The following is a 24,229-nucleotide window of genomic DNA, read 5'->3' as shown; positions in this document are numbered from 1 at the left end:
TTACATACTGACTATAGATTTTTAGGTCAATGAGAATCGTAGAGAGGCAACCAACATTACCATTTCCAAATGATAAACACAACCACCTCTAACTGAACTGGAGAAGAATTAAAGCATCAAGTATTTTAAGAAGTCATACTTGTGTGAGTAGCCTGTAGAAACTGAAGATCAAAATAACCTGCATTTTCTAGGGTGTCTGTAAGTGACAATCTATAGAGCTGGTAGTCCATGCTTTAAATCTTCAAATACATGATTTTCTCAGCTTAGCAGCAACAGGGTTGATAATTTAAATATTCTTTTTTTTTTTCCTTCCCATACTACCATCAATAGAGACTGGAGAACTTTGTCGTCATAGCCATGTTTAAAACTTAGCCCCTAGGCTGTGCTCACACATCCTTCAAATAGGTAATTACAGCAGGATTTGGGTTGCCCAGGTTTAAAACCAGTTACGATACAAAGTGATATTTACAACTGATGACTGAGCTCTTTCCACACTGTTACATTTAAATGGTTATATTATTAAAATATGTTAATGTAATGGCAATTTACAGTGAACTCTATTTTGTTTTAACAAATTATTTTGCCGTGTGAGAGCCGTAGCTGCTCATGTGCAGCAAAATACTTTTTGCAGACAACCAGCACAGGACAGGATTTTGTTACTTCTCTTCAGTAGGATCTATTTTTGCCCTAGTAAAGGAGTTTTGCAAGAGCACAAAACTTTGCTGAAGCCAGTTCTACTACACATCAGGTCAGTTAGAGAAAGAACAAACTGAGAGAAAGCACAGGCTCTGCCTCTTGCAGGGAAAATTGGTACATGACTCACTGTCATTAATGCATCATTCCCAAGAAGTTAAATGACTCTTTAGTTAATAGCTCTTCATTCCAAGTGTTTTTCCTCTTACCCTACAGATGTATTGGTTCCGCTCGCCTGGAGAGAAGGTTTGTGAGCGCACTATCATGCTGTTCCTGACAAAGGGACGCTGTCTGGAGCTCCAGCTGGCCCTGTCCTTGGGTCGGACTGTTGCATTCTCATTAACTGGTTCCTCAGTGTTAGTCTCTTTATCAACCTATCAAAAGAAATGTGGTTTATAAGAACTACTGTATCAAGACACATGCCACTGCATAGTTTCTCTGTCTTTGGATTCTACAGGCATTCTTGTCTCCTTCCAGGGGATGGAAAAATACCAGTAGCAAAAATCATTTTGCACATAACAGAGAAGCTGCGGCAAGTAAAGAAAAGCAAAACTCCCAAATGTGTAGAGGCACTGGGGGGAGTCTTTGAAGGTACCCTGTGTATCCTACAGAACGAAGGCTTCTGCCTTTGCTGCCCTGCAGATGGTCTGATACTGCCATGGTACAAGTGTTTTGGTTTGCCATTTGCAGAGATTATTATTATTGTTGTTATGACTATGCATTTTGGCTTTGTTCTGCATTTGCAGAAAAACGAGGTTCTGCCATGCCCGAGATGGTGCTCGGGCACCCTGCAAGCAGCAGCTGGGAAAGTTGCATTGCCCTGGCCCTTCCATACAGTCACACAGCCCCAACGGCCCAGCAGCAGGACTTCTATGTGACAATCTACAGAGCTTTGCCAGCCTTGTGAAACCCAGGCAGAAGACATTTCTAGCTGCTGTCCCTCAAAAGGGGCCACTGCCTAGTATGGTTGCCCCAAGAGTGTCACGGGGAGCCTCAGGTGCAACATCCCCATAGGTGGCGCAGTGTGTGCTAACACGCAGCAATCACCTTGACAGCAGGGCTACAACAAGCACTGCAGCAGCTGGCACGTTTGATATTACTGATGTGCATTGGGGCATTTTCTCCAACTCGGGTAGTTTAATGAGGTCCATGGTTTTGAACGCGTAGGTGATAAATACAAGGGCCTAAATGGCACAACTGCAACCCTGAGAGGCTCTGGCACAAGATCATCTGTGCTGTGGCTGGTTTGTAATGAGGTCTGCTATGTCTCTCACTCACTGTCCGGGTCCAGCCCTGGCTTAGCAAAAGACTTATGTGTGTGTCTAACCTTCAGATGGTCTCCTTGATGTCTCCCCTTGCTGAGTTAGAGCTTTGATCTATATTTGTCTGCTACCCAGAAGACTGTCAGTCCTTTTATACCACAGCCTCGGTTCATTTGGCATCTTTCCACATTAATTGGAAGTTAATTACAGTTTCCAGCAAGTCCACCGAGGTGTCAAACTTTTGTATTGTCACAAACTTGAAGGATCAAGCTGTCATTCTTGTCTTTTTACCTTGCTATTTTACAGAATCTGTATGTCTAATATCTGCACCAGTACTTTCAATAAAATGCTAAAAAGCATTCTTAAAATTTTATTTCTAGAGTTTGTGCTACCACATCAAGCACATCTGTATGAAAGGTTTTCTAAAGGTGCTCTCCAAATGGTGGAGTATAATTTTAGGTAAACAGTTAACAAGAACGTGGAATTTGTTATGTGCAGTGTGTGAGTGGTTCAACAGTACACAGTTTAATGTACATTTTGGAATTTTATGTTAAATTAGTCTTTCTGCATCTGCCCTGCAAAGCAGTTTTTGTATTTCATGCCCTAATATAAAGAGAAGAAATAATGAAATCCCCTCATTGGTTTAGAGATCTTGACCCCTGTTCTGTTTCTCCCCCTATTTATTAGAAGGGAAACAGAGCACATAAATCAGAAGAAAATAGGCAACAATGAATGGGCATGCAGGAATATTTTAACTACTGAACTGCACCTGTACCTTAAATATTCTCACTGTGCAACAAAAAAAGAAAAGGTGAAGATTGACATTTTTAATTAATCGTCTTTAACTTAAAAGCTCTGGGTAGCATATCTGTTAAATGCCTTCTGTATGGTTCAGAAGAGACCACACCAGTTTTGTTAAAAGTACATACAAGTCCTACAGCAAATGCCACATCAAATTGTGAATGCTCAGGTGTGACAGATTTCTAGATTAACTGCTCAGAAACAGGTCTACAGACATAGCAAGATACCACAGGAATGCATATTCCAAGATACTCACCAGTGTTAGTATTACCGCAGCTTGCTGGCTTTCATGGCCCTCATCATTGTTCTCTCTGTCCTTGTCTTCCTCCGTTTCTGCTGCATCAATGAATAACCCCATGTCATCAGCACAGCTGCCTTCTACTGCCAGCTTAATGCCATCTTCCTCTTCGTCAACAATTTCATCAGATGCTTCTACGAGCATTTCTAACCTGTACAAACAAAAGTAGCCCAGGTTTATTCTTGAAGTGATAAAGCCCACCATATCCACCATAAAGATATTGGAAGGCCTTCACCCATGTATAATGTATGCGTTTTCCTGACAGGGAAAATGAGTATCACTGAAATGGTTCCAAGAAGTTCACATGAAAGCACTTTTCATTATATGCACCAGTAAAACCCAGCAAGCTCTACTACAGGTCACCTTCAGGATCATTACGATAACACTGTGCCATATACTATAGCTGCATGCTGGTAACATTGAAGGACTTTGGTCACAAAAAGTTCACAGCTTATTCGAAAAGAAGATTATCGGTGGAAGCACCTACACGCTGACTCTGTTGGGCAGCAGGTCTCCCTTCAAATCCTATTACTGCAACTAACACTTAATATGACACATTTAGTACACCTCCAGTGGCTTAGACACCCCAGATGGGTTCACAGGAAGACGTGCACGGAGGGGCACTGGCAATGGGAGTTAACAGAGCAGCCAAGACGCTGTAAACCTAAAAGAAGGTGAATGAATTGATCACAAAGGAGAATGAGGGTCCCCTCACTGACATCTCCTCTGGAAGTACAGCCCTTTTGTTTGTCTAAGGATAGGGAGAAGGAGCAGATGCAGGCCTGAACAGTAAGGGGAAAAAAGTGGCTTTACCAGTCTTCCTCAGAGCCCCTTTGCTCCTGTTCATCCTCCTCCTCCTCATCTTCAGCCAGCTCTTGTTCTACTGCTTCCAGCTCAGCAGATGTCCTCTCCAGGAGAGCTGACACAGCATCCTGCTTACAAGGAATGAGAGGAAAAAACAGAACTGAGTGATATATAACATAAGCAAAAATTAAAATCACAACTCCCACAAGAGCTGTATTACCCTGGTGCTCCCTGGTGCCAGCAAAAATGCAACTTAGATCACAAATACAAGGGGTTTGAATTGTCATTGTATAGCACATTAACTAATAAATCTCAATCAAAAGTAGATTATTTGTAAAATGGTCATGGAATCAAATATATTTCTGTCATCCTGTAATACCTTGTCTCTCTTTTCCCCTCATACTTGTAATATCACTAGGTAAAAAAAAAACACATTGCTCTTTAGAGTCACATTTTAAATGTAGTTCTTTTAAGGAGGCATTGAAGCAGAAAAGCTTATTTAACTAGAAAAAATTGGCAAGTGTTTTGCATAAATGGTTTTTTTTAAGCACACAAATTCAAATAATAAATAGCAATTTTTAATACACGCATATGAAAGTCAATGGTAAAGTTAATAAAAGCTTTGTTAAGATTATTTTCAAGAAGAAACGGCTCAAGTGTTGTGAACTGGAGTGCAATTTTGTAATCCACTACGAAGCCTCATCCCTAGCCACACTTAGCAGCAGGTTTGTAACACCATATAAGACTCACTCACACAAAAAGTCAATATGAACAAAACTGCAAGACTGGGTCTTGGGGGAGGACAATTAATACGCACATAATCATAGCGCAATGACAAGTAGAGTCTCTGGCTTTTTTCCTTGTTATTACAGTAATAGCCAACACATCACTCACCAAGTCCAATGAGTCCGAAGGCTGCTTGCTTAACAGAAACATGGATTCTTCATTCTGTTCCTTGTTTTTTTTGCCAGGAATTTGCTTGCAAGGCAAAAGGTTGTACCACAGAGTACAAGTCTCATCAGAAAACGATAAATCTGCCAGACTGATCTGAGTTCCAGCCTGCACAAAAATAAAGGGAAAGAAAGAAGTTTAAATCTGTCATTTTCCTGCAAGACAGCTGAAAATAAATTCTACAGAATTTATCAGGTAAATTAGGCAGCACAAATTTGACATGGATCTTAATTTTCTTTTTAACTGTACAATTTTTCTATTTCCCTCCCTTTCTAATTAAACAAAATAAAGAGAAGTACATGGGAAGGCCCACACTGTCCATTTTGCTGTCTTTTGTTTCAGTATATGGAATTTCTCCCCACATGCATGCACACAAATCCCTTTCTATCAACATAACACACGCCTGCTTCCTATAGCATTCAATAAAGGAAAACTGTGTCAGTGAAACCTGCAGCGTCAACTCGTGGAGCAGCAAGTTTCAGTCAATTTTTTTCAGTTATTTCACCACAAAAATCATCAATACAGCAAACAATAATGGATGACCTTGTTTGCTCTAACCAGTGAGGAAGCAGATGAAAAGACACTATATAAAGGAGATTAAGAAACCCTTTCATTTGGACAAGCACTAACATCCACTGAGTTGGCACTCTGGGAAATTATAAAATACTTGGTTTGGGGCTGTGCCTTGGAGATTACAACCCTTCGTTCTTTGGCAAAACAAATCATCCTCACAGCTACTGGGCTAAGTACATAGCTCTTGCCAAGACTCTGGTCATGTTGCCCAGGGCTTTCTGCTAGGGGTCATATTCCCAAGTCTTTCATTTGATCCTGTGATTAGCCCTTGTGTCTTTTGGTTCGTTGTTTTTTATTGTTGGTTTTTTTTCCTTCACCTTTGAATCCTCCATTCTGTTGCATTTTTGTTCTTTGACTGTTCCTTCACCTGAGGGGAAACCTCTTGGTTTTCTTCACATCAGTCAAGCTGATGAGTTCAGTCTGCTAACACACTGAGAAAGGCCAAAGCATCCCCCAGGAGCTAAGTTAACTTCTGCATTTTTGAAAGTGAGAGGCCATTCCCAGTAATCTGGTCTGATGAACCCTTACAGAAATCCAGCATATCTTCAGGGTGTTTTAACTAAAAATCTCACTGTGCTACTAAGACAGACTTGTGGTGAAAAAGTAAGCTGATTTGCACCAGAAAGTGCAAAAGCAATCTGAAAGTAAATGAAGCTTCACTGATCAGGCAATGACCACAATTAACAACAGAATACAAGAAAGCCAGTTTGAAATAGGCTGTTCTATGAATGTTATGCCTCATTATTATTTCTACAGATCACAAAGGCTAAAAAAGTGGACTTAATATAACCTACAACAATGTGCAAAACTTTATTTAGCTTAATTTTGTTCTTTGTGACAAGTTTTGATAAGTAGGGTTCACAATGATTTTTTTGGATTTATTGTGCCTCTCATTCAGCTTTTTACAATCTAGTGTTAAAGTAATGTTGCATTAAATTTGTGATTATTTTAATATCTAAAACTGCAAAGCTGCAGTACCAGTCTATAGCTAAAGGCTTAAGGTAATGCAGTGTTAGAATTATCAAAACACCTCCTAAAACACCCATCCAGGCTTAGATCGTGTATCTGGAATTTCAGAGAAAGGCAGTATTTCAAGTATTAAATCAATAAGCATGAATAGGAAAAAAAAATCTGAAGCAAGTACTGTGAAATTTCAGTGGCCCTGACCATCAAAAATTAGAGGAGACACAATAAACAAATGCATGCCAAAAAAAGCCAGAAGTAAACCTGCATACCAAGCACTCCTCCCGACGACTTCTACTGACAGCACAAACGTCTATTCTCAGCGTCTTCTGGAGCAGTGTTACTTGGGAAATGGCCACTCTGAATATCTCGTTGAATAAAATGGTCTCCATGGCCGGATGAACTTTTGTGCGGAACAGACAGCTGATATCGGTTGAGGATGGAAGTACTGCTACTCTAATATACCTGCCGGAAACAAAACAAAACCTTTACCTGTATTTAAACTAGCACTTGCTGGCGATGTGTGATAGAAGTTGACCCCACTATCTAAAGGACTGCATGCCAAGAAAATCAAACAGCAGCAAATCAGAGGTGGAATCAAATAGGTGAAAAAGAGAGAAGGGGCCGAAAAACTACCCCCCCACCCCATGCCTTGCACAAGCATTTCCCCAAAAGGAATGTCTGCAACTGGGATGGTAGTAGCAAAAGAGGTAGCTATTTCTGGCTCTATCCAAATTTATCCTCTGGTGTAGTACTGGGAACAGTGAAGACCATGCCCCAGACAGGAGGAAACATGATCTTAACGTTAGTTACAAAAAAAAAAAAAAATGTAGAGGTAAAAACTAAAGTCTTAGAACAATGTGAGCAGCACTGAAAAGCAGCAACATGTCCTTTAATCTTTTAAAAAAGCAAACGATACAAAAACTTCAAAGAAAATAGAAAACTAAGAAAAATGAGGAAGAAAATAGTTAGGGCCATAGCTGCTTAAGACTAATTCGTAAGACATGAAGTGAGACTTAAAAGAATGCGGCCTGAAAGCCTGAACTTCAGTTCAGGAAATGTCTTGAAATTGTTAGGCAGCCACATTCTATTTATTTAACAAATATGGATGGATACTGTGTGAATAAAGGTAGTTAACACCTAACTTGAAAGTCTCACTTTAATGGTGATTTGATGGAGTGAAGACATTCCTAATGCAATTTGTTGATGTTATTTACCTAGTGCACAGCACCTCATACACATGAATAGAGCACCAGTAATTGTTTTGCATCTTCTCTGTGCCTACTAACCTGTTTCTGGTATTGGCTTTAAATATTATTAATACTCACTGTAGAATAGAATGCAATGAAGCTAGCTAAAGCAAGAAGAACAAGTGGGCCAAGGAAAAGTATTCTGCAAAAAACTTTCTGAGAAAAAAAAATCTCCCCATAGTTACAGCAGTATTACTGTATCTTTTGGTAGTGATTTTATACATACTGTTAGTATTATTAAAAATTTAGTTTTACATGAAGTGAAACAGAAGAAATTAGGTCTGGGAAAAGTTTGATTTTGCTTTCTGAATTTAGGCATATCTTTTATTCCCCAATTATGTTCAGCTTCTTGGGGTAAAGAGTAAGATCTAAGTTGTTTGGCTATCAAGCCTGGAGAGCAGGCGTACAGCCTTTTGACAAACCAATCCCAAAGTTAAGTGGCAGTGTAATCTAATTTCAGTAATGCTGCTGTGGTATTCACGTAAGTGTAGCTGAGCAATTTGTATGGTCTACTGAAAGTAGCCGTTTTAGTAGATTAAGTAATACAGTTAGGAAACGTTCAGAAAAGAAGTAGGAATAGTAGATAGAGTATATTAAAATTGTGTTTAAAAGATGGTTCACTGGAGCATTCTTTCAATATTTGTTAGCCAATTTATTGGCATCAGGCCAAAATGATGGGTAAACAGACAAATAAAAGATGAAGTGCTCACTGGCTTTGTTGAGTGCTTACTTTCATTTTAATTAAAAAAAAAAGTTTAAATGTCAATCAATGCCTCAGATTTTGCTGTGACAAACCTCTATCTTCCCAGGTGATCATAAATGCCCCTGACACAAATATTAATTATTCCACTTTAATGTGCAAATTTTCTGGTAACTTCTTTTTCCTGCAGCATTGATACAATCTGTAAAAGCTAAGTACTACTATGGTTAGAAATGTTTTATACGTATTTTAGTGTTCTTAAGCAGTAAATCAATCCATTCCTTTGGAAAATGTACACAGTGTATTATTATACTCTCATATTTCAACACTACTGCTCAGTGATTGTTTGACTTACACTTTAGAGCCAAGGGGGACAGAAAACGCTGGAAGATTTCTGAGCTGGACTATGATTATCACAAAACTTGAATTGCTGTGGTCATATCTGTTAAAGAAAGGACAATATGAGGAAAGCTCAACATTTACATTTACATAGGAAGAGAAATAATCCCTTTGCTGGTCACTCACCTGAGTCCTATTTGTACCTGGGCAGCCTCGAGAGTTGCTGCATCATCTTCACTATATACAATGTCCTCGGTTTCGTTTGGTCTAGGGCAAACAAGCAAATACTCAATTGTTAGGAAAACTGTACTTAGATTTCAGCAATAATTGACGTACGCACACACAGAACGTGTATATATTCTCCTAAACAGGCTGATTTAATTGCAGCATGCACTCCAAATGAGAATTTCATGGCCTACATAATAGCAACTCCTGTTTTAAGATAGTTGGTGCCTGGATGTTTTGACAACTCCAGTAATGAGCTGGAAAGGCCTTATGCTGATTACTGAGGCAGGCCAGACTAAAAGGCAAGAGAAAAACTGATGACTTTTTATATATGTTTAGTACTTCTTTATCCCCCTGAACACAAAATTGGAAATTAAGGTTTCTAATAAGCACCAGACCACATGTATGCTGCATATGAAATACTGCTTCAGAGAACATTTAAGAGGAACTCTATAATGAAGAGGTTTCTGTGCAAACAAGAAAGATCTTTCTTCTGAGCCTGTTTTCAAAGCCATTCAAAGAACCAAAAGGACTCAATCCTTGTAGCTGAAGAGCAACTAGTACAGAATGGAATTACAGAGAATCAGTGTGGCAAAAAAAATCCAGTCATTTTCTGTGAGGTTTCAATGAGGATGTGGTATTAATATGTTTCAATTATTTTTAAAAACAGACTGTTGGGATCACTAAACGGTAGTCAAAATAGGAAATGTGGAGAATGATACAGATATCCCATATGTTACCAAGACATGACAGGGTTATTTTAAGACTCTGCATTTAGAGGTTTCCCTTTACTAGTCATTTCCTAGCAGCTGGCTAATATGATAGGGTGTATTTATTTCCACCCCTGCCTTAAATGACTCAACACAAAGGACTGGTCTATACAAAGGAAATCACTGTACTGTAACTTCAGGAGCACACCGAGAAATTTTAAGTTATTCCATACAGAGTGCTCATAAAGATACTTCTACTAAACATAAGCGAATCACACAGAGGCACTTATTACCTCTTCACTACTTCCTACTCAGTAAGAATTAAGAACATCCACACCTGGAGCTATCACAGAAAACCTAGTGTCTGTAAATCTTAGCGTGCACAAATGGCAATGGTTTGCTTTTGTGTACAGGCTTAGTGGATGCAACCGTCTCTTCTTCTCTCTTCCTGAGTAATAGCAGGGAAAAAACAAGAATTGGTTCTGTTTTCAGCTATCCTTCCAGTCACTGGAGAGGACAACTAAAGAGCTTCACAGAACATCCATGGCTTTTGGTCCAGTGGTTGTTCATTTCTACCCACTGTGCTTATAACCAGAGCAGAAGGCAAATTCTGATCACAGTGGCTCAGAACTGAAAGTGGAAAGACACCAATGACTAGTGAATCAAACCAAACAATTGCAGTCGCTTTGTCAAGTGAAGGCTGAATTTTCACAGAGTGGTTGAGGCTGGAAGGGCCCTCAAGGTCATCTGGTCCAATCCCCCTGCTCAGGCACCTACAGCAGACAGCCCAGGACCATATCCAGGCAGCTTTGAAGATCTCCAAGATCTTCAAAGAAGGAAGCAAGTCTCCACTACCACTTCGAAGGAAGAACTCTGCTACCTCTCTGGGCAACCTATTCCAGTGCTCCATCACCCGTACAGCAAGGAAATGCTTTCTGAAAGAAGTAGTGCTGTCCTTTTTATACACAGAACTTTACTTCAGTGTACGAAATTGCTTTAGGTCGAACTGAACAGAGGGAGCAAACTAATACTAGGATTCAGAATTCAAGGTGAAGTATGGGTCCATGATCTACGCTGAGATGGAATGGCCATTGTAATACTTCATGTCAAATCCTTTTTTTATTTGTGCTTTTCTGTTTAGTGAAATCCATTTTTGTTACCTTTTAATTTGTGAAAGACTGCACAAGTAGAAATACCTTTACCAGAGGCCAATAAAGCCCATTTATGATACCATAATGCACCTTCATCTGTCCTAATAAAAAAGCATTTAGCCTGGCAACAGAAGACATGCATCTACATCTTTGTAAGCATCATGCAAAAATAGCCCTCAGAATACTCAAAGGACAAAAAATTCATAATGTCAAGAACTTGCCAACACTGAGATAGAAAATAAAGATTTTAGTTTCTCTCACAGTTCGCAACAGTCTTCTGTTATCCAGTCTAAAGTTTATTCTTCTTGCTGCTAGAAGAGTGAAAATACCATATAAACAAGTGTGAAGAATCCCATGGAAGTCATGTCTTGTCAAAAAGCACTGATAGCAAATACTTTTCTTCTTGCATGCTGTCCACCACAGTGAAGCGTGAATATTAAACCCTAGCTTGGATTATTTTTATACTAATGTTTCAACTAGGGATCTTCTCATCTTTCCAATCCCCACTTTTTTAACAAAGAAAATATTCCAGCAAAATGCTTTGCAGTCATAAGAGTTATACAAAACAGTAAGTAACAAAAGTCACTCTGAGCAGTGCCAATACAGCCACATGGCAGAACCTGTACAGAATGTCTGAACTCCCTACGCTGATATTACATAACTGCTTATAGGTATGTGTAATTTTTTGGTGGGAAGGCTTGCATTATTTCTCAAACCTACTGTTTCACAGAAGCTTCATATACACCACTATCTCCAGCTACAGACTCGTCAGACACGGCAGCAGATACACAAGCTGTTTTCTCTGCAAGCAGGTGACCAGCTGCTCTTCTTGGTAAGTCAACACCTATGAAAAGAAAGAAGAAGGAAAATTAGTCCAAGAGATTAACAGTCAGGAAAAGAGAAGTGCATAGCTTAGAAAGCCGTCAAGTTGCAAGCAGTGACCCTTAACTGAGTATCACAGACTAGTTTTGTTCCACATCATTAAACATTCTGAGACTTTATTACTGTTACTGCATATTCTGTCTAGGGGATATTTCCAAACTGATGAACTTCAAAATGTACAACTATTATTCCTTTCCAAAGATACATGCTTCTATCATCACCTGTATCAGTTGAGCTAGTTATTATCCTTCATTATCTTCATTATTAACTCCCATTATCCTGATCTTCAAACCTGCATTTACCATGTTCACATTCTGCACTGTTGTAACACTTCAGCTACATGCAAAGTGACTGAGTGCCGACTGTTTATTAAATATTCAGAAGTCAGACAGAAGCCCTCTTCCCAGCAATTTAACTACTAGAAATGAAAAACACCCTCTAGTTTACTATCATCAATTTTTTATTTTATTTTATGAAGTCTTTACTATCAGCTACTGCTCACCTTTAATCTTCAGCTCCTACTCAAGTGCCAGTCTCACAGAGCGAGGCAGCAGCACTCACTGAAAGCCACGTTCTGCAGTGTGGTACGGTAAGGACCTGTGCAGTACTTTTATCTGCCGAGCGGTGAGGATGTTGGTATGCATTATCGTCCCCACCTGAATCATGACTTTACATCTTGTTAAAATGTTTAAAATTTAAGGCTTCAGATTAGACGATTGATTGCTGCATTTGTGCTTTTATTTATGGCAGTAGGAATGCTTTTTCCTTGATGATGAAGTGCTCTTCCCCTTCCCCCCCACCACAAGGGGTGAAGGTGATGACATGATTTATTGATTACCCTTAGGAATTACCACAGCAGTCTGAATTGACTTTGACAATGACAGAGACTGACTGTGGAAGAACTACATGATATTCCAACTTGGTTTCTGACAGCAGGGACATGTACAGAGGGGCAAATGTGTGTATGGTTCACCTGTGGAGAAAAGTCAGGGACAGACAGCAGGTGGTGAGCGCTGCATCTAAATAGCCACAGTAGCTTACGACATGAAAATACTACCTACACCGTCTTCAGCTGTTGGTCTACCCCCAAATTCAGATTCTGTAGTATTCAGACTCGTAGTCTTGTAAAACTTGTACTATCACGCTGAAATTTTCCGTGCAGGTTTTATGCCTCAAGCTGAGTTTGCTGAAAACCTTCCCATTCACCACTGCAGCAGCTCCAAGAGGGAAATTAGAGTAGGAACACTGAACCTACCCCAGCTCCACACCTCACTTCTGTCGTATTGAAGCCTCACCATGAGGCCCATTTTACTGTGGAAACCTGTGGTATAGGAAGCTTAATTAATTAATTTCTGGCTTTTCAGAATCTGAGTGCTCGTTTTGGCAGTCTTAATGCAGATTTTAAAATAATTTACATCATATATGTGACCCTACGTAAGAAAGTATCAGTGTGAAGAATACCAGGATGAATTTATACTTTAAAATCATAACTGCCTGTAGACTTAAAAGATACCCTGACATTATCCGGAATTACAGGTCCTCAAAAACCTCAAAAAGACAACCACATAATGCCTTTGAAAAATGTATTTCTTTAAATCATTATTTTTCCAAAAAAAATGATTCCTCACAGCCCTGTGTTCCCAAATTCCAAACAGTCTTAAATTCAGCTTTCAGACCAGATGGATTGCAGCCAGATTGCAAAGACAGACAGAAAGTTGGTAGTTTGGAAAGGATATGCTGCTGAAATATGGGCAGGGAAATTAACTATTTTTTCCATGTTCCGTAAGATAGCTCAAAAACAAAATAACTACTGTGTTCTACTATATTGAAAAGACAAAGGACAAAATGGCACTCCCTCTCCCTCCCCACCTCCAATTTCTTTCCATGTTTCCATGTTTTCTGCATGGTCAATATGGAAATTGCACTGGTCAATATGGAAATTACTAAAATATTGCACTAAGCTAAGCTAATAAACCACCAGTTGTGACAACAATTCCTTGATATTAAAAAATAATAATAATTTGCTCATTAAAATGTGTCTGTATCTATATGTCCTGGTACTTTTTTTTTCCAAACTGGCAAATTCCCGGCACAAGAGTTCAAACTTGGTAACATATCTGGACAATGCACTCTCTAGCTACGCCATATTTTAATTCTAAGACACCCAAACTTCTCTGTTAGCTACTTCACTATTAGCTCAGCCCCAAAAATGCAGAACTGGGAATATCGGGTGCTGATGAGATGCATTTCATGTGTTTTTTTTCATGCTCTGTGCTAGAGGAAATCTGGCTCCTTCGGTTCGTCATTGGCAAAATGGATCCGCTGCATGACACTAGGAAACGTCAATAAATAAACGTGCAGAGAAAGCACAACACACTGTCAACCTCAACAACTGGCAGCAAAGTCAGTGCTCTAAGGACAAGCCTTTGATTCCTGGCAGCTGGGATTTTTGAAGTTCTGACTCTGCCAAAGGCTGTGACAATATGAGAACCCTGTGTTGCGCTGCCTTTACTACAGACTAGGAGCGGAATTCATTACACCTAATTCTGCCATCTCAAAGTTAATATTACCTAGTTACCTCAATAACTCACAGGATAATTCATCCATCTTCCTTACAGGGAAGCAAGTTTGGGGATCGGACGACTCATCCTTCTGGAAGTTACCCACAGACTGTAGGGGGAACCTAGACTAGCTTAGGTGCTCTGTTCTAACTCGCAGGTGGATAAAAAGCTGAAAGCTATGAAATCCATGTTAAAAACAGGCAGAGAGTTTCACTGTAACTTACATGGCACGTGGTAACTTGTCCTGTCCCTCAGCTCACATCCAAAATGAACTGCAGATCTTTTGGTGACAGTAGGTTCAAATGCACATAAAAATTCTAACTCTAAGTCCAGAAATCTCTTTTACTGAGGATGCCAGCTTGTAACTTACCCTTCAGTGAGAAACAAAGCATCTGATTTCAAGTTACCAAGAAATAGCACAAGGTATTTTTGCCCTATCCCCACACGTTCTGTCAATACCTAGGGACACCTTGCCTCCTCCTTGTCTTCAAGATCCAGCTTTCATTTTTTCTGTTATTTTTCAGGCTATAAAGTCTGTAACACATGAATTTCCCTTCTGAGACAGCTGTTGAACAAATGTAGATGGAATTGGGGTGATCACAGCTCTCTGCACCTGAAGCTAGAAGTTATGTAGTGTCCCTCCGAACTACTGCCCACAACGACAAACTACTACTAGTTCAAGCTACTCCTCAGTTACAGGAGATATCTCTCTATTCAAAAGCCATCTGTTAGTTCGAAATCTTCACGTTACGTATACATTTGACATTACATTTTTTTTTAATTACCTAAACTTCCTTCATGTAGAGAAGGCAGAGGCTGCCTAATGCTTTCATTAAGATCTTTGTCGTCTGTAGGAATCTGAGATCCTGCTCTGGCTTCAGAGTCCAATAACATTTGGTTCTCACAGAGACTAATGCCTGCAAAATCACCTGAAAGGTCACAGTCTTCAAAGTCTGTAGTGAGGTGATGCAGAGGGGAATTTTGAGCCGAGACAGAAAATGCAGCTTCTAAAACCAAAGGGGAGCCTGGGGGGGACAACGAGGACAGCGAGGACCTGGAAGACAGCGATGTCACGGATTTGGGAGGCTCACTCAGTTTGGGATGGTCTGCAGCTGAAGGAGAGTCACTGTAACCCAGTCTCCCATGGGAGCTGACCACTTCATTTTCATGAATAGTAGTGATAGGCCCCGAAGGAATATAACCACTTTTTTCTTGCAATATGAAGTCAAGTTTATACTGATAGTCCAAGTCTGTTATCTGATCGCCTGGGTTATAGTAGAGATCCGTGGAGCTGAGTGAGTTTAGCGACCCTCTGCTTGATGTGTTCAGAGACCCCCGGCTGGATGCCAGCGATCCCAAACTGCTCCCTGAAGACACAGACAACGTGCTAGCTGAGAGGCTGCAAAGAAGGAACAAAAACGTACACTGATGTTACTAAACTGAACCAGCAGAAACAGTAGGAGCAGAGATAAGACTGACTGGGAGCTGCACCATAACAATTTTTTACACTGAATGCTGCTCAGGGCATTTTTTTAATGCGATCATACGTGGTTTAGCTCAGCATGCCCAACCTGCACACCATCAGTGCACTTTAAACAGCTTATGGCCTGTTCCCAAGGCCCCTTTTCTTCCGGGGAAGGCTGAGCGTTTGACAAACTGGTCTGGCAGTGACAGCAGCTTTCTCAGCTGCTCTGCTCCCTCAAATGACCCTGGTGTGGGTGCTCATGGGGGTCAATGTCACAGCAAAAGAAAGAGCTTATGACAGCAGAAGACTGCTGCCACCTCCAGAGAAATTTATGCGGCCTGCTCTCTGCCGAAGCACATGGGAGAAATGGCAGCTTTCAGAAGCAGAGGACTCACAGCAGAACTACTTTCGCGTCTGTAAGATACTCCACACGCACAGGAAATACATAAGCTTGGCACAGGCCATAACACGCAATCTTTTCCTCTTAATAAGTGAAGACAAGGAACCCTGCCAAGCCAGAGAAACTGCGTGCCACTGCCTTGGCTCAGGAGGACTCTGATGGGGAAAAAACAGCAGGAAAAATAATTCAAGGCAGCCCCTTTTAAAGAAACAAGATTACAAACTACATTAAAAAAGGGTGGTGGTGGTGGATTTTTAGAAGACTAGAAGACTGTTTCTCTAACTGATCACCAATCAAGATGCAATTTACAGGATCTGGCTGAGATGTTTGAAACAGTTAAGCCAACCTAGACTGCCAAAATAGGATGGTATGGCTTATTGTGAGGGGACCTTTAAAAATGCTTAAAAACATTTTTCCTCTTAAAGACCCATTTTGATTTTTAAAGCAGTACCCAAACATTAATGCAGCTGTTTGACTGGTGTATCCCACTGGGATACATAAGGAGTTTGACCAAATTCAGGAAAATAAATATACATATAAACATAATGGACACATGGTTTGGTAGCCCAGAGCGCAGTCCAGAAATGGGAAAAACTCTTCCTCAGGACAATACATGAGCTGTTAAATATTAGAATTCCCATCAGAGCAGTGAGTTTGAGTTCACAATTGCTGTAACTGATTACTACTTTGTTATCACTATGAATTTCATGAACCCAGAGTCATATTTTGAAACAATGACTGAGGAAAATATATCCTGCTGAGAGTACTTCTCTGTCTACAGAAGGCACAAGTCAGTGTTGAAGAATAAAATCAGAACCAACTATTCACACAAGTATTTACATGTACACATGTATGCACTGAGCCTCTCCGGTTATTATGCAGATCAAAGGCTGCACTTCTCATTTTACACAGATGCCTGAGAAACAATTTTGTCTCCTCAGTGACAGCATTTTGGAGATCTGACCAATTAGAGAATTCACAATTTGTTTATTTATTTACACTGGAGCAAGAAAATGTATCTCTGCTTAATTATAGAAACAATACCAAAAAAAAAAATCCATCTAATCCGGTCTTGAATATTTACTAAAAATATGAAGGTACACCAGGTTTACACAGAGGCAAAATGCTTGAAGCTATTATACTTGCATTTTCTTACTTAAATATTAAACAAATTTTGTTCAGCCCCCAGCTAAGAGAAAAATCCAAGACTGAAGTTTAGACAACCAAGTCCACCAGACTGTTGCTGAAGCCAGGTTTTACATTATGCAGTACAGCCTCACCTCCTAAGTTGCGAATGCAAATAAGTAGTCAGTTTTGTAGTTTCTTCAAGTTTCTGTACCAACTCTTTTCTTCTCTCCTCCAGTTTCAACCTGGAAACAGAGGTACATGTAAGTAGAGGAAAGCATTACTGAATAGTCACAAGGCTAAAACACCTCACAGGTAAGACAGAAACAAAGTGAAGATCCCTCGTTTTCATCTGGTTGCTGACTACTAAAATCCAAGAGGCTGCGTTAGCTCTCAATCCTGTCATTAAACCCCAACCACTTCAGCAGAGTGACTTTGACTGCAGAATACTAAGCACTGTAAGAAGCCTGCTATGCGTGCAAGTGAGCAGCACGTTGGTACGTTCATACTGCACCAAGCGAAACAAGGACTAACACACAAGCACTGGGAAAACAGCTGCAACTTCAGGAAAATAAGATCTGCACTAATACTAATAAAGCCACGCTACAGATTGGCTTCTCACTTAGTATACTTTCAGGGGAAGAAAACAACAGCACCACAAACAGCAAAAGACACCAATACCACTACTGACGCTGACAATGCGAGAACTTGGGGTAGCACTGCAGGGAGTTTAAAATTAAAGCTCTCCCTCTGATCTCAGAGTCTTCCTCAAGAGATAAAGCACAACAAACAGGCCGGATCCAAACGTAAGGCTCTGAGATGGCGGATCCTATTTAGGAGTCCTTGGTAAAGATTTCTACATTCCCAACTGCTTTTTCATCACATCTGTGCAACATGGCATTGTAATGCTCATTATCGAGGCTCACCTTTATTACAAAGCAGGATTATTACCTCCTGCACTGCCATCCAGCCTAGCTCTACAGCTCCAAATGGTAGAGTTCTCCCACTCCTTTCGGCTGGCTGCTAACAGAAAGGATTCAATAACCTTTACAGTGGCTTTTCCTTTTATAACTCCCTTTTATCACTCCATTTGCAACGCCAAATAAATTGCTTTCCCTCAGTGGATTCAGCTAAAACCCTCCTGTAGTTGTGGATTAGTATATTCTCCTCTAGCCCCTGTTCAGTCAACTGATACATGTAACAAGTTCTTAAGCAACTAATCTGAGGGAGGGCAAAAATTACTCTAAAACGGTTTCAGGTTCATTCTCAGAAACCTTTCCTCTGGCCTTTCTGGCATCTCAAAGACGTGTAAATTAAAATTCAACTGCAGAGAAACACTTCAAAGAACAAAACCAAAAATCAACCATTGCTTTCTTATGCAAAGTGAAGGAAATACTCCAGAGTTCCCAGAATTCGCTCCCCCAGTGCAAGATACCAGTTAAAAGGCATTAAGTCCTCAATTCAACAAAGCATGAAAAGCACTTGCTTACACCCATGCTCATTCAGCGAGCGAATCTGGGTTATGCAAAGGTGAATAAGTTACCCCGAGGTCAGCCAGGGTGTGAACTTCCACTTCACTGCATACGCCGCATGTGCTCCTACACCGCGGTAACGCCTTCATCTGCCAATACCTGCTAGCGCTGGTAAAAGCATAACACGGTATTTCATTCTCTGCTCATGCACACAGGTTTCCCAACCAAGAATTAAGCTCAACTAGGGCATCAGACATTCCTTCCCAGCACATTTTACTACATAGTGCCTTCTGCCTTCTTTTAAAGCACAATCTGTCCTGCTTTTCTCAAGCAACAGTGCTCTTCGTTAACTCTTTTGTGACTTTTCAATACATAAATTCATTATCCCACAACTAATTGAGATTCAAGCTATTTTTTCCCTCCTACATCAAACCACATTCCATACTTTTAAACCTACTTTGTAGCATAGACAGGATCTTTAATATGCCATAGACCATGTAAACACCCAAACCATCAGCAGGGTAAACCCCCCCTGCAACCCTCCTATCTGAATTCATCCAGTGCTCATTGCAGGAGTGATTTGAGATACCTTTCTCCAGTTTTGATCATAGACTGTTAACACTGATGACAGAGGCATAAAATCTTTAACAAGCAAACAAAAACATTAAAACGTTAACATGTACACACTTCACCTTTCAGTGGAAATTCATGTGGACACGTCTGTTTGCGAGACACAAGACTGGGGGGCCAGTACTACAGGCAACAGCACAATCAAGAAGATTAACATGCATCCGTCTAAAGGTCTGTGATTACTTAGAAGATTTTGCCAAGGACTCCAGAAGTAATGGAATCTCTCCCTAACACAAATGCAGAGGAAAGAAAGCAGCGGGCAGTTCTCAGCAGTTCCACAATGCAGCTATTTCTGAGCAGTTGCTGGAAGGCTTCTTCGAGCAGTTAGACTAACCCTGTCTGTTTTTTTGAAGCTGATATGTTACGATTTATACCCTCCTTCTGCAAACTGACTCCAAGTACATCTACTAGTGGCAGTTTCAGCACTCTTCTCCAAAATAACCCAGGGCTACACTGGCAATGTTTGTAAGTCAGAGCAAGTTTTCTGTTTATTCTTCTCCCTTAAAAAAAAAACAACACCAAAAACTTACGAAAGGAAAAACAACTTGTCATATCAAGCTCTTGACACAATCCACAGCTTCTTATGCTGTTGCTTTATTATCAGTATCAGTGAAAGACCAGAAACCTAAGGTATTCATGAAACTTTATGAAAGAAAATAGTAATGCAATGACAGTGCTGTGCTTTGAAGGTGGGGCGGCTCCTCCACTGATAATGGAGAGCACAATCTTCCTCACCTCTAAGGAATAAAATGACGACATTTGATCTGACACAATTAACTGTAATGTTTTTATAGATTCAGGAAAAGCTTCATCATCTGAACGCCTCTACAAAAATGAGGATTTTCTTTACATTCACAGCAGACACACCAGAAACAACCCCCAAAATAGCTTGGTGTGAAAGAACTGACTCGTTCTGAAGTCATCAAGGGAAACAGTTTTAATATGATAAAGAGCTGCAGGTAGAGATTATTGGAGCTTCACTGAAATGGCACAAAAGTAAGCCAGAAAACACTATAAATACTGCCTCAACTAGCAGAGTATGACATGAAATCGTATGGTAACCTCAGAAGACAATTCCACATTTTCAGCTGCAGGATAAAAATCAAAGGAGAATAACTTGAAGAAAATAGAGAGAAAAGAATAACAACTACCTGTGTCACTATCCATGGAAAAACAAAAACAGAACAAAACAAAACAAAAAGCTGCTGTTTCACTTTTACTTGAATGGGAAACAGTTTTTCTTCCCCTTGGTACTCCAAGTTTGGCATCTGGCATGTATGGGAAAAAGGTTATGTGCACAATTTTCTTTGGCACTAAACATTCAAAACCAAAACCAAAGACTAAGTAAAAAGCTAATTATTTACAGCAATAGTCAAGACTTAGCTATTACTTACAACGGCATTATCATCAAAACCTTAGTTTCAAATTTTTTGTCAATGTGATTTTATTATTTACCACTTATTGTCCATTTATTAATGGAAGCCAGATAGCAATGGAGCCATTGTAATTTGGATACTACTAAGACAGACAGGTAATTTCTCCTGTAGAAGCGTAGTTCCAGTAGGACACAACCATTATCCTAAAACACTTTTGGATTCTCAATATGGTGCAGTTTAAAATATTAGGATGTATACAAATACATTTAAAATCCATGCCTAATTCACACACACCTATTTGGAAACAAGAACAAATTTCCTCACTACTCAGCTAAAATTTAGGAGCTGCCTTCTAACGTCAATAATAAGAATTTCACCATTCAGTGAAAACGGAGGACCAGCAGGTGTTTCCTTGCTGCAGGAAGTAGGAAAGTCTTACAATGCTGATTATATTACTTCAATAAGGCATACTGCACTGATAAATAAAGTGACATGTTGTGCTTATTGCATTTTTATGTGTGCTAGAGATTCCCATAAATTTATTTCCACTTACAGTTGATGAAAAGTCCATTTGTGACAGTCACCTTTGATTTTCTCCAACTCTGAATCTGTCTAATACCATTTATCGTGGGAGTTGCTTCAGTTGCCAGTTAGGAAGCAACAAGTTAGGATAGTTTTGCAGCAATCATGCTTCTCCTCTGAACTTTTTTTTTCCTTTCCTTTTTTCTCTTTCAGTTGCATTTTTGCGTGCAATAAAACTCACAATGAAAGGCTTCAGATGTTGCAACAATCAAGATAATCTTTGTAACCTGAGTTCAAATAGTTTGCTGCTATTATCAGACACCAGTGAATGATGTATTGCCCTCCTGCTGGTATGTTGACATTCCTCAGTTATTTAACATCTGTCACAGGCATTTTCATGCTGGTAAGAAATGCAGAGCAACTGATATTGCAGAGCACATACAGGGTGTTCGCATTCTCTCAGAGTACAGAAGACTTCTTTGTGTTTCTGCCCACTGGGCTAATAACAAATTTAATTAAGACCTACATAGAACAGTTACTGAAGGAAAACAGCCCATCAAGGCACAGTTCAGGGTCTGTAATGAGTACAAAGGTTAGACTGCAGGAAGAGGCATTTAATACCAGCAGAAACAACCCCTTACCTTTCAGCAAGTGCTTGACTGGGTGTGCTCTTTACAGAATGCAGCTCCTCTTCAAGCCTCTTCCTTTCTGCTTCTAGCTGCTCTAGCTCATCTTGAGTACGTTTGCGTGGTGTAATAAACTGGAGTTCCTTCAAAAGCTCTTCTTTTTCATTGATTAGCATCAGTTTTTCCTTTTCCACATCCAGTGCCCCAGGCCAGGCCTCACTATCTAGCTTAGACAGTTCGATCTTTAAGTTAGCCATGCTAAAATAAAACATAACAGATTTGTCTGAGCCCAGCACAGCACACGATTCCGAGGAAAGACAGAAGTGATACAATATTTTGAAAGGTATAAGTATATAATTACTTTTTCTACTTTCTCCTTTTCTTACTTAACATACTTTTAATTACATTTACTTCACAAGAAAGCAGACTTTGCCAGAGAAGCAAGCCACCTATCCAGGCCAACAGGCTGTGTAGTCCTCTCTGTCCTAAATACCTCAGAAGAATGTACTTCTGAGAAAGAAAAAAATTAACGCCAAACCTTGGAACTATGGTGCCCTTTCCAAAGTTACCTGCTTCATATATGGAAGAATGCTAAAATGGACAGTAATATGCATATGCATTAAAAGTGAGTTCCTCCTGAGTTGAATTAAAAGTCTCGACATTAATAAAAGCTTTACTGAAAAAGCTTTACTTTGCTTTACTCATCTAGGAGTATGGTCTATTTCTCCAAGCTGCTGCAGACTGATTGCTTCTCAAACAGCGAGGACCGCTGTTAAAGAACACACACAATATCAAGGTGCTCACTTCAGCAGCAGATACGCATGCAAATCTTAGAAGGCAAAAGCATTGTTCTTCTGTGTGATGGAAAAGAAAAGGTAACATGACAGTAGACACCTGAAGGAAAAGTATCTGCTTGGAAGTTTGTGCAACTGCTATTCCATTGTAGATGTCTGATCACAGAGTTAGGAGCCCCAAGATTTGGGGTAGCAAAGGAAGTTCCCTACATTATTATTGTACGATGGCTCAGTTCTGATCGAGAAAGGTTATTGCCAGTATTCAGTCTCCAGAACCGCTCTGCCATTGGGCTCAGCAGCATAGCACAAAAGCGCAGGTTTTGCAATAAAGACTCATTGTCCACTGGAAACCATATAAAGTATAAAAATTCCCATTATAGGTGCCACATATCTAGCCAGATGGTAACTTCTAATCACTTCCAGCCTTAGCTATGCCTGAAATAACTGCATAGAGAGTTATGGGAAGCTCTGAACTACGTAATGGCTCTGAGCCTTCCACACCGCTTTACTGCAGGCTGGGAAAAGGCAGAGAAAGGAAAAGTCAAAATAGAAAGATATTCCCTGACAATCTAGGGCAAGAGGAATTTCTCTGTTGCTTTTATTTATAACTATCACAGTTAAATACACCTAAGTTAGCTCACAAACTGACCCAAGTCTGTGCAACTTCAGTGTTAACAGGCACTGCCTAAGGTAATGACCCATCCCATGTTGCATCATCACACACACACAATTTGGTTTGTGTCATATTTCTGTAGTCCCGACATATTTCTAGGAAAACGCTTTTCATCCTTCCAGTCTGTTTTCTGTCATTTACAAAACTAATGATATCATGCTTATTTTGCACCTCAACTATTAATTTTACAGTACATTAAGGCTTTTATTTATGGTCAAAGCTAAGAATAGTTAATATTAAATCTAACTATCCTGTTGCTCATACTAGAAGCTTAAGGGGAACCTCCCCTTTCTTTTTCCATGGGTAAAATTTATCTCATCTGCACCTCAATGAAAAAACAACAGCTTAAAAAATATTAATAAAAAATACACCCACCAAAGTGCTGCAAGAACAAGATTGAGCATTTTCACAAAACACCAATGCAAAACAAACAGAAATACCATCAGCAGTGTTACCATAACCAAATGGCAGGATGAAATGAAATGAAGCATTTCAACATATTTTGCAGCTATGGATACAATTTAACAGTCCTTTAGAGGAGCTGTATGCAGACGGAAAACAACTGAATCATTTCAGATGGCTAACAAGGTGTTAAGATTTCAATCTCCAGGTCACTAGCTCCTGCTAACCCTGCTCTGTAGCTAACCTTGTTCTAAGTAGCTGCTATTGACAGCTGCTTGATGGCTAGCGGAATGGGATGCGGGTCTCCCAACAGTTCTTTTGCTCCCTCTGCTACAGATAACCCTCTGCTATCCTGATACCCTTCTCCACAGACAACATTCCACCTCTTCAAAACGCTGCTGGCTAAACAGCATAAAATATGCAACATACAAAATTATCTGATAACTTTGGAAAGAATTTTTTTAAGTAAACAACTTCACTCACAAGATCTTCTCTCTCTTTTTAAACACAAAGCAACTAAGAATTTGCACATTTAATATTTCAGAAAAGATGGTCAATATTCATTAACTTCCAGTGATGAT

At 39.8% G+C, this 24,229-nt stretch overlaps 1 protein-coding gene across 5 annotated transcripts in view; it reads right to left on the bottom strand.

The window, feature by feature from the left end:
- The window catches only part of WWC2 (WW and C2 domain containing 2), a 106,871-nt gene that overhangs the window by 13,119 nt on the left and 69,523 nt on the right, over window positions 1-24,229 (bottom strand). For 4 of the 5 annotated variants that reach the window (XR_007168824.2, XM_013179851.3, XM_013179853.3 and 1 more), the window contains 11 exons: window positions 21,795-22,037; window positions 17,309-17,398; window positions 14,949-15,562; window positions 11,441-11,564; window positions 8,821-8,901; window positions 8,651-8,737; window positions 6,618-6,810; window positions 4,753-4,917; window positions 3,868-3,986; window positions 3,013-3,205; window positions 903-1,067 (listed from right to left, as the gene is read on the bottom strand). Coding sequence is in view for 4 of the 5 variants with exons in the window: in XM_013179851.3 (XP_013035305.1) it covers window positions 903-1,067; window positions 3,013-3,205; window positions 3,868-3,986; window positions 4,753-4,917; window positions 6,618-6,810; window positions 8,651-8,737; window positions 8,821-8,901; window positions 11,441-11,564; window positions 14,949-15,562; window positions 17,309-17,398; window positions 21,795-22,037 (2,074 nt within the window). In the remaining variant the exon portion in view is untranslated. The remainder of the gene's footprint in view (window positions 1-902; window positions 1,068-3,012; window positions 3,206-3,867; window positions 3,987-4,752; window positions 4,918-6,617; window positions 6,811-8,650; window positions 8,738-8,820; window positions 8,902-11,440; window positions 11,565-14,948; window positions 15,563-17,308; window positions 17,399-21,794; window positions 22,038-24,229) is intronic. The other variant, XM_048078243.2, reaches the window with a different exon arrangement.

Source organism: Anser cygnoides, chromosome 4 (assembly GCF_040182565.1).
Source record: "Anser cygnoides isolate HZ-2024a breed goose chromosome 4, Taihu_goose_T2T_genome, whole genome shotgun sequence".
In the NCBI taxonomy this organism is placed as follows: Eukaryota; Metazoa; Chordata; class Aves; order Anseriformes; family Anatidae; genus Anser; species Anser cygnoides.
This window is presented reverse-complemented; position numbering and strand designations above follow the sequence as displayed.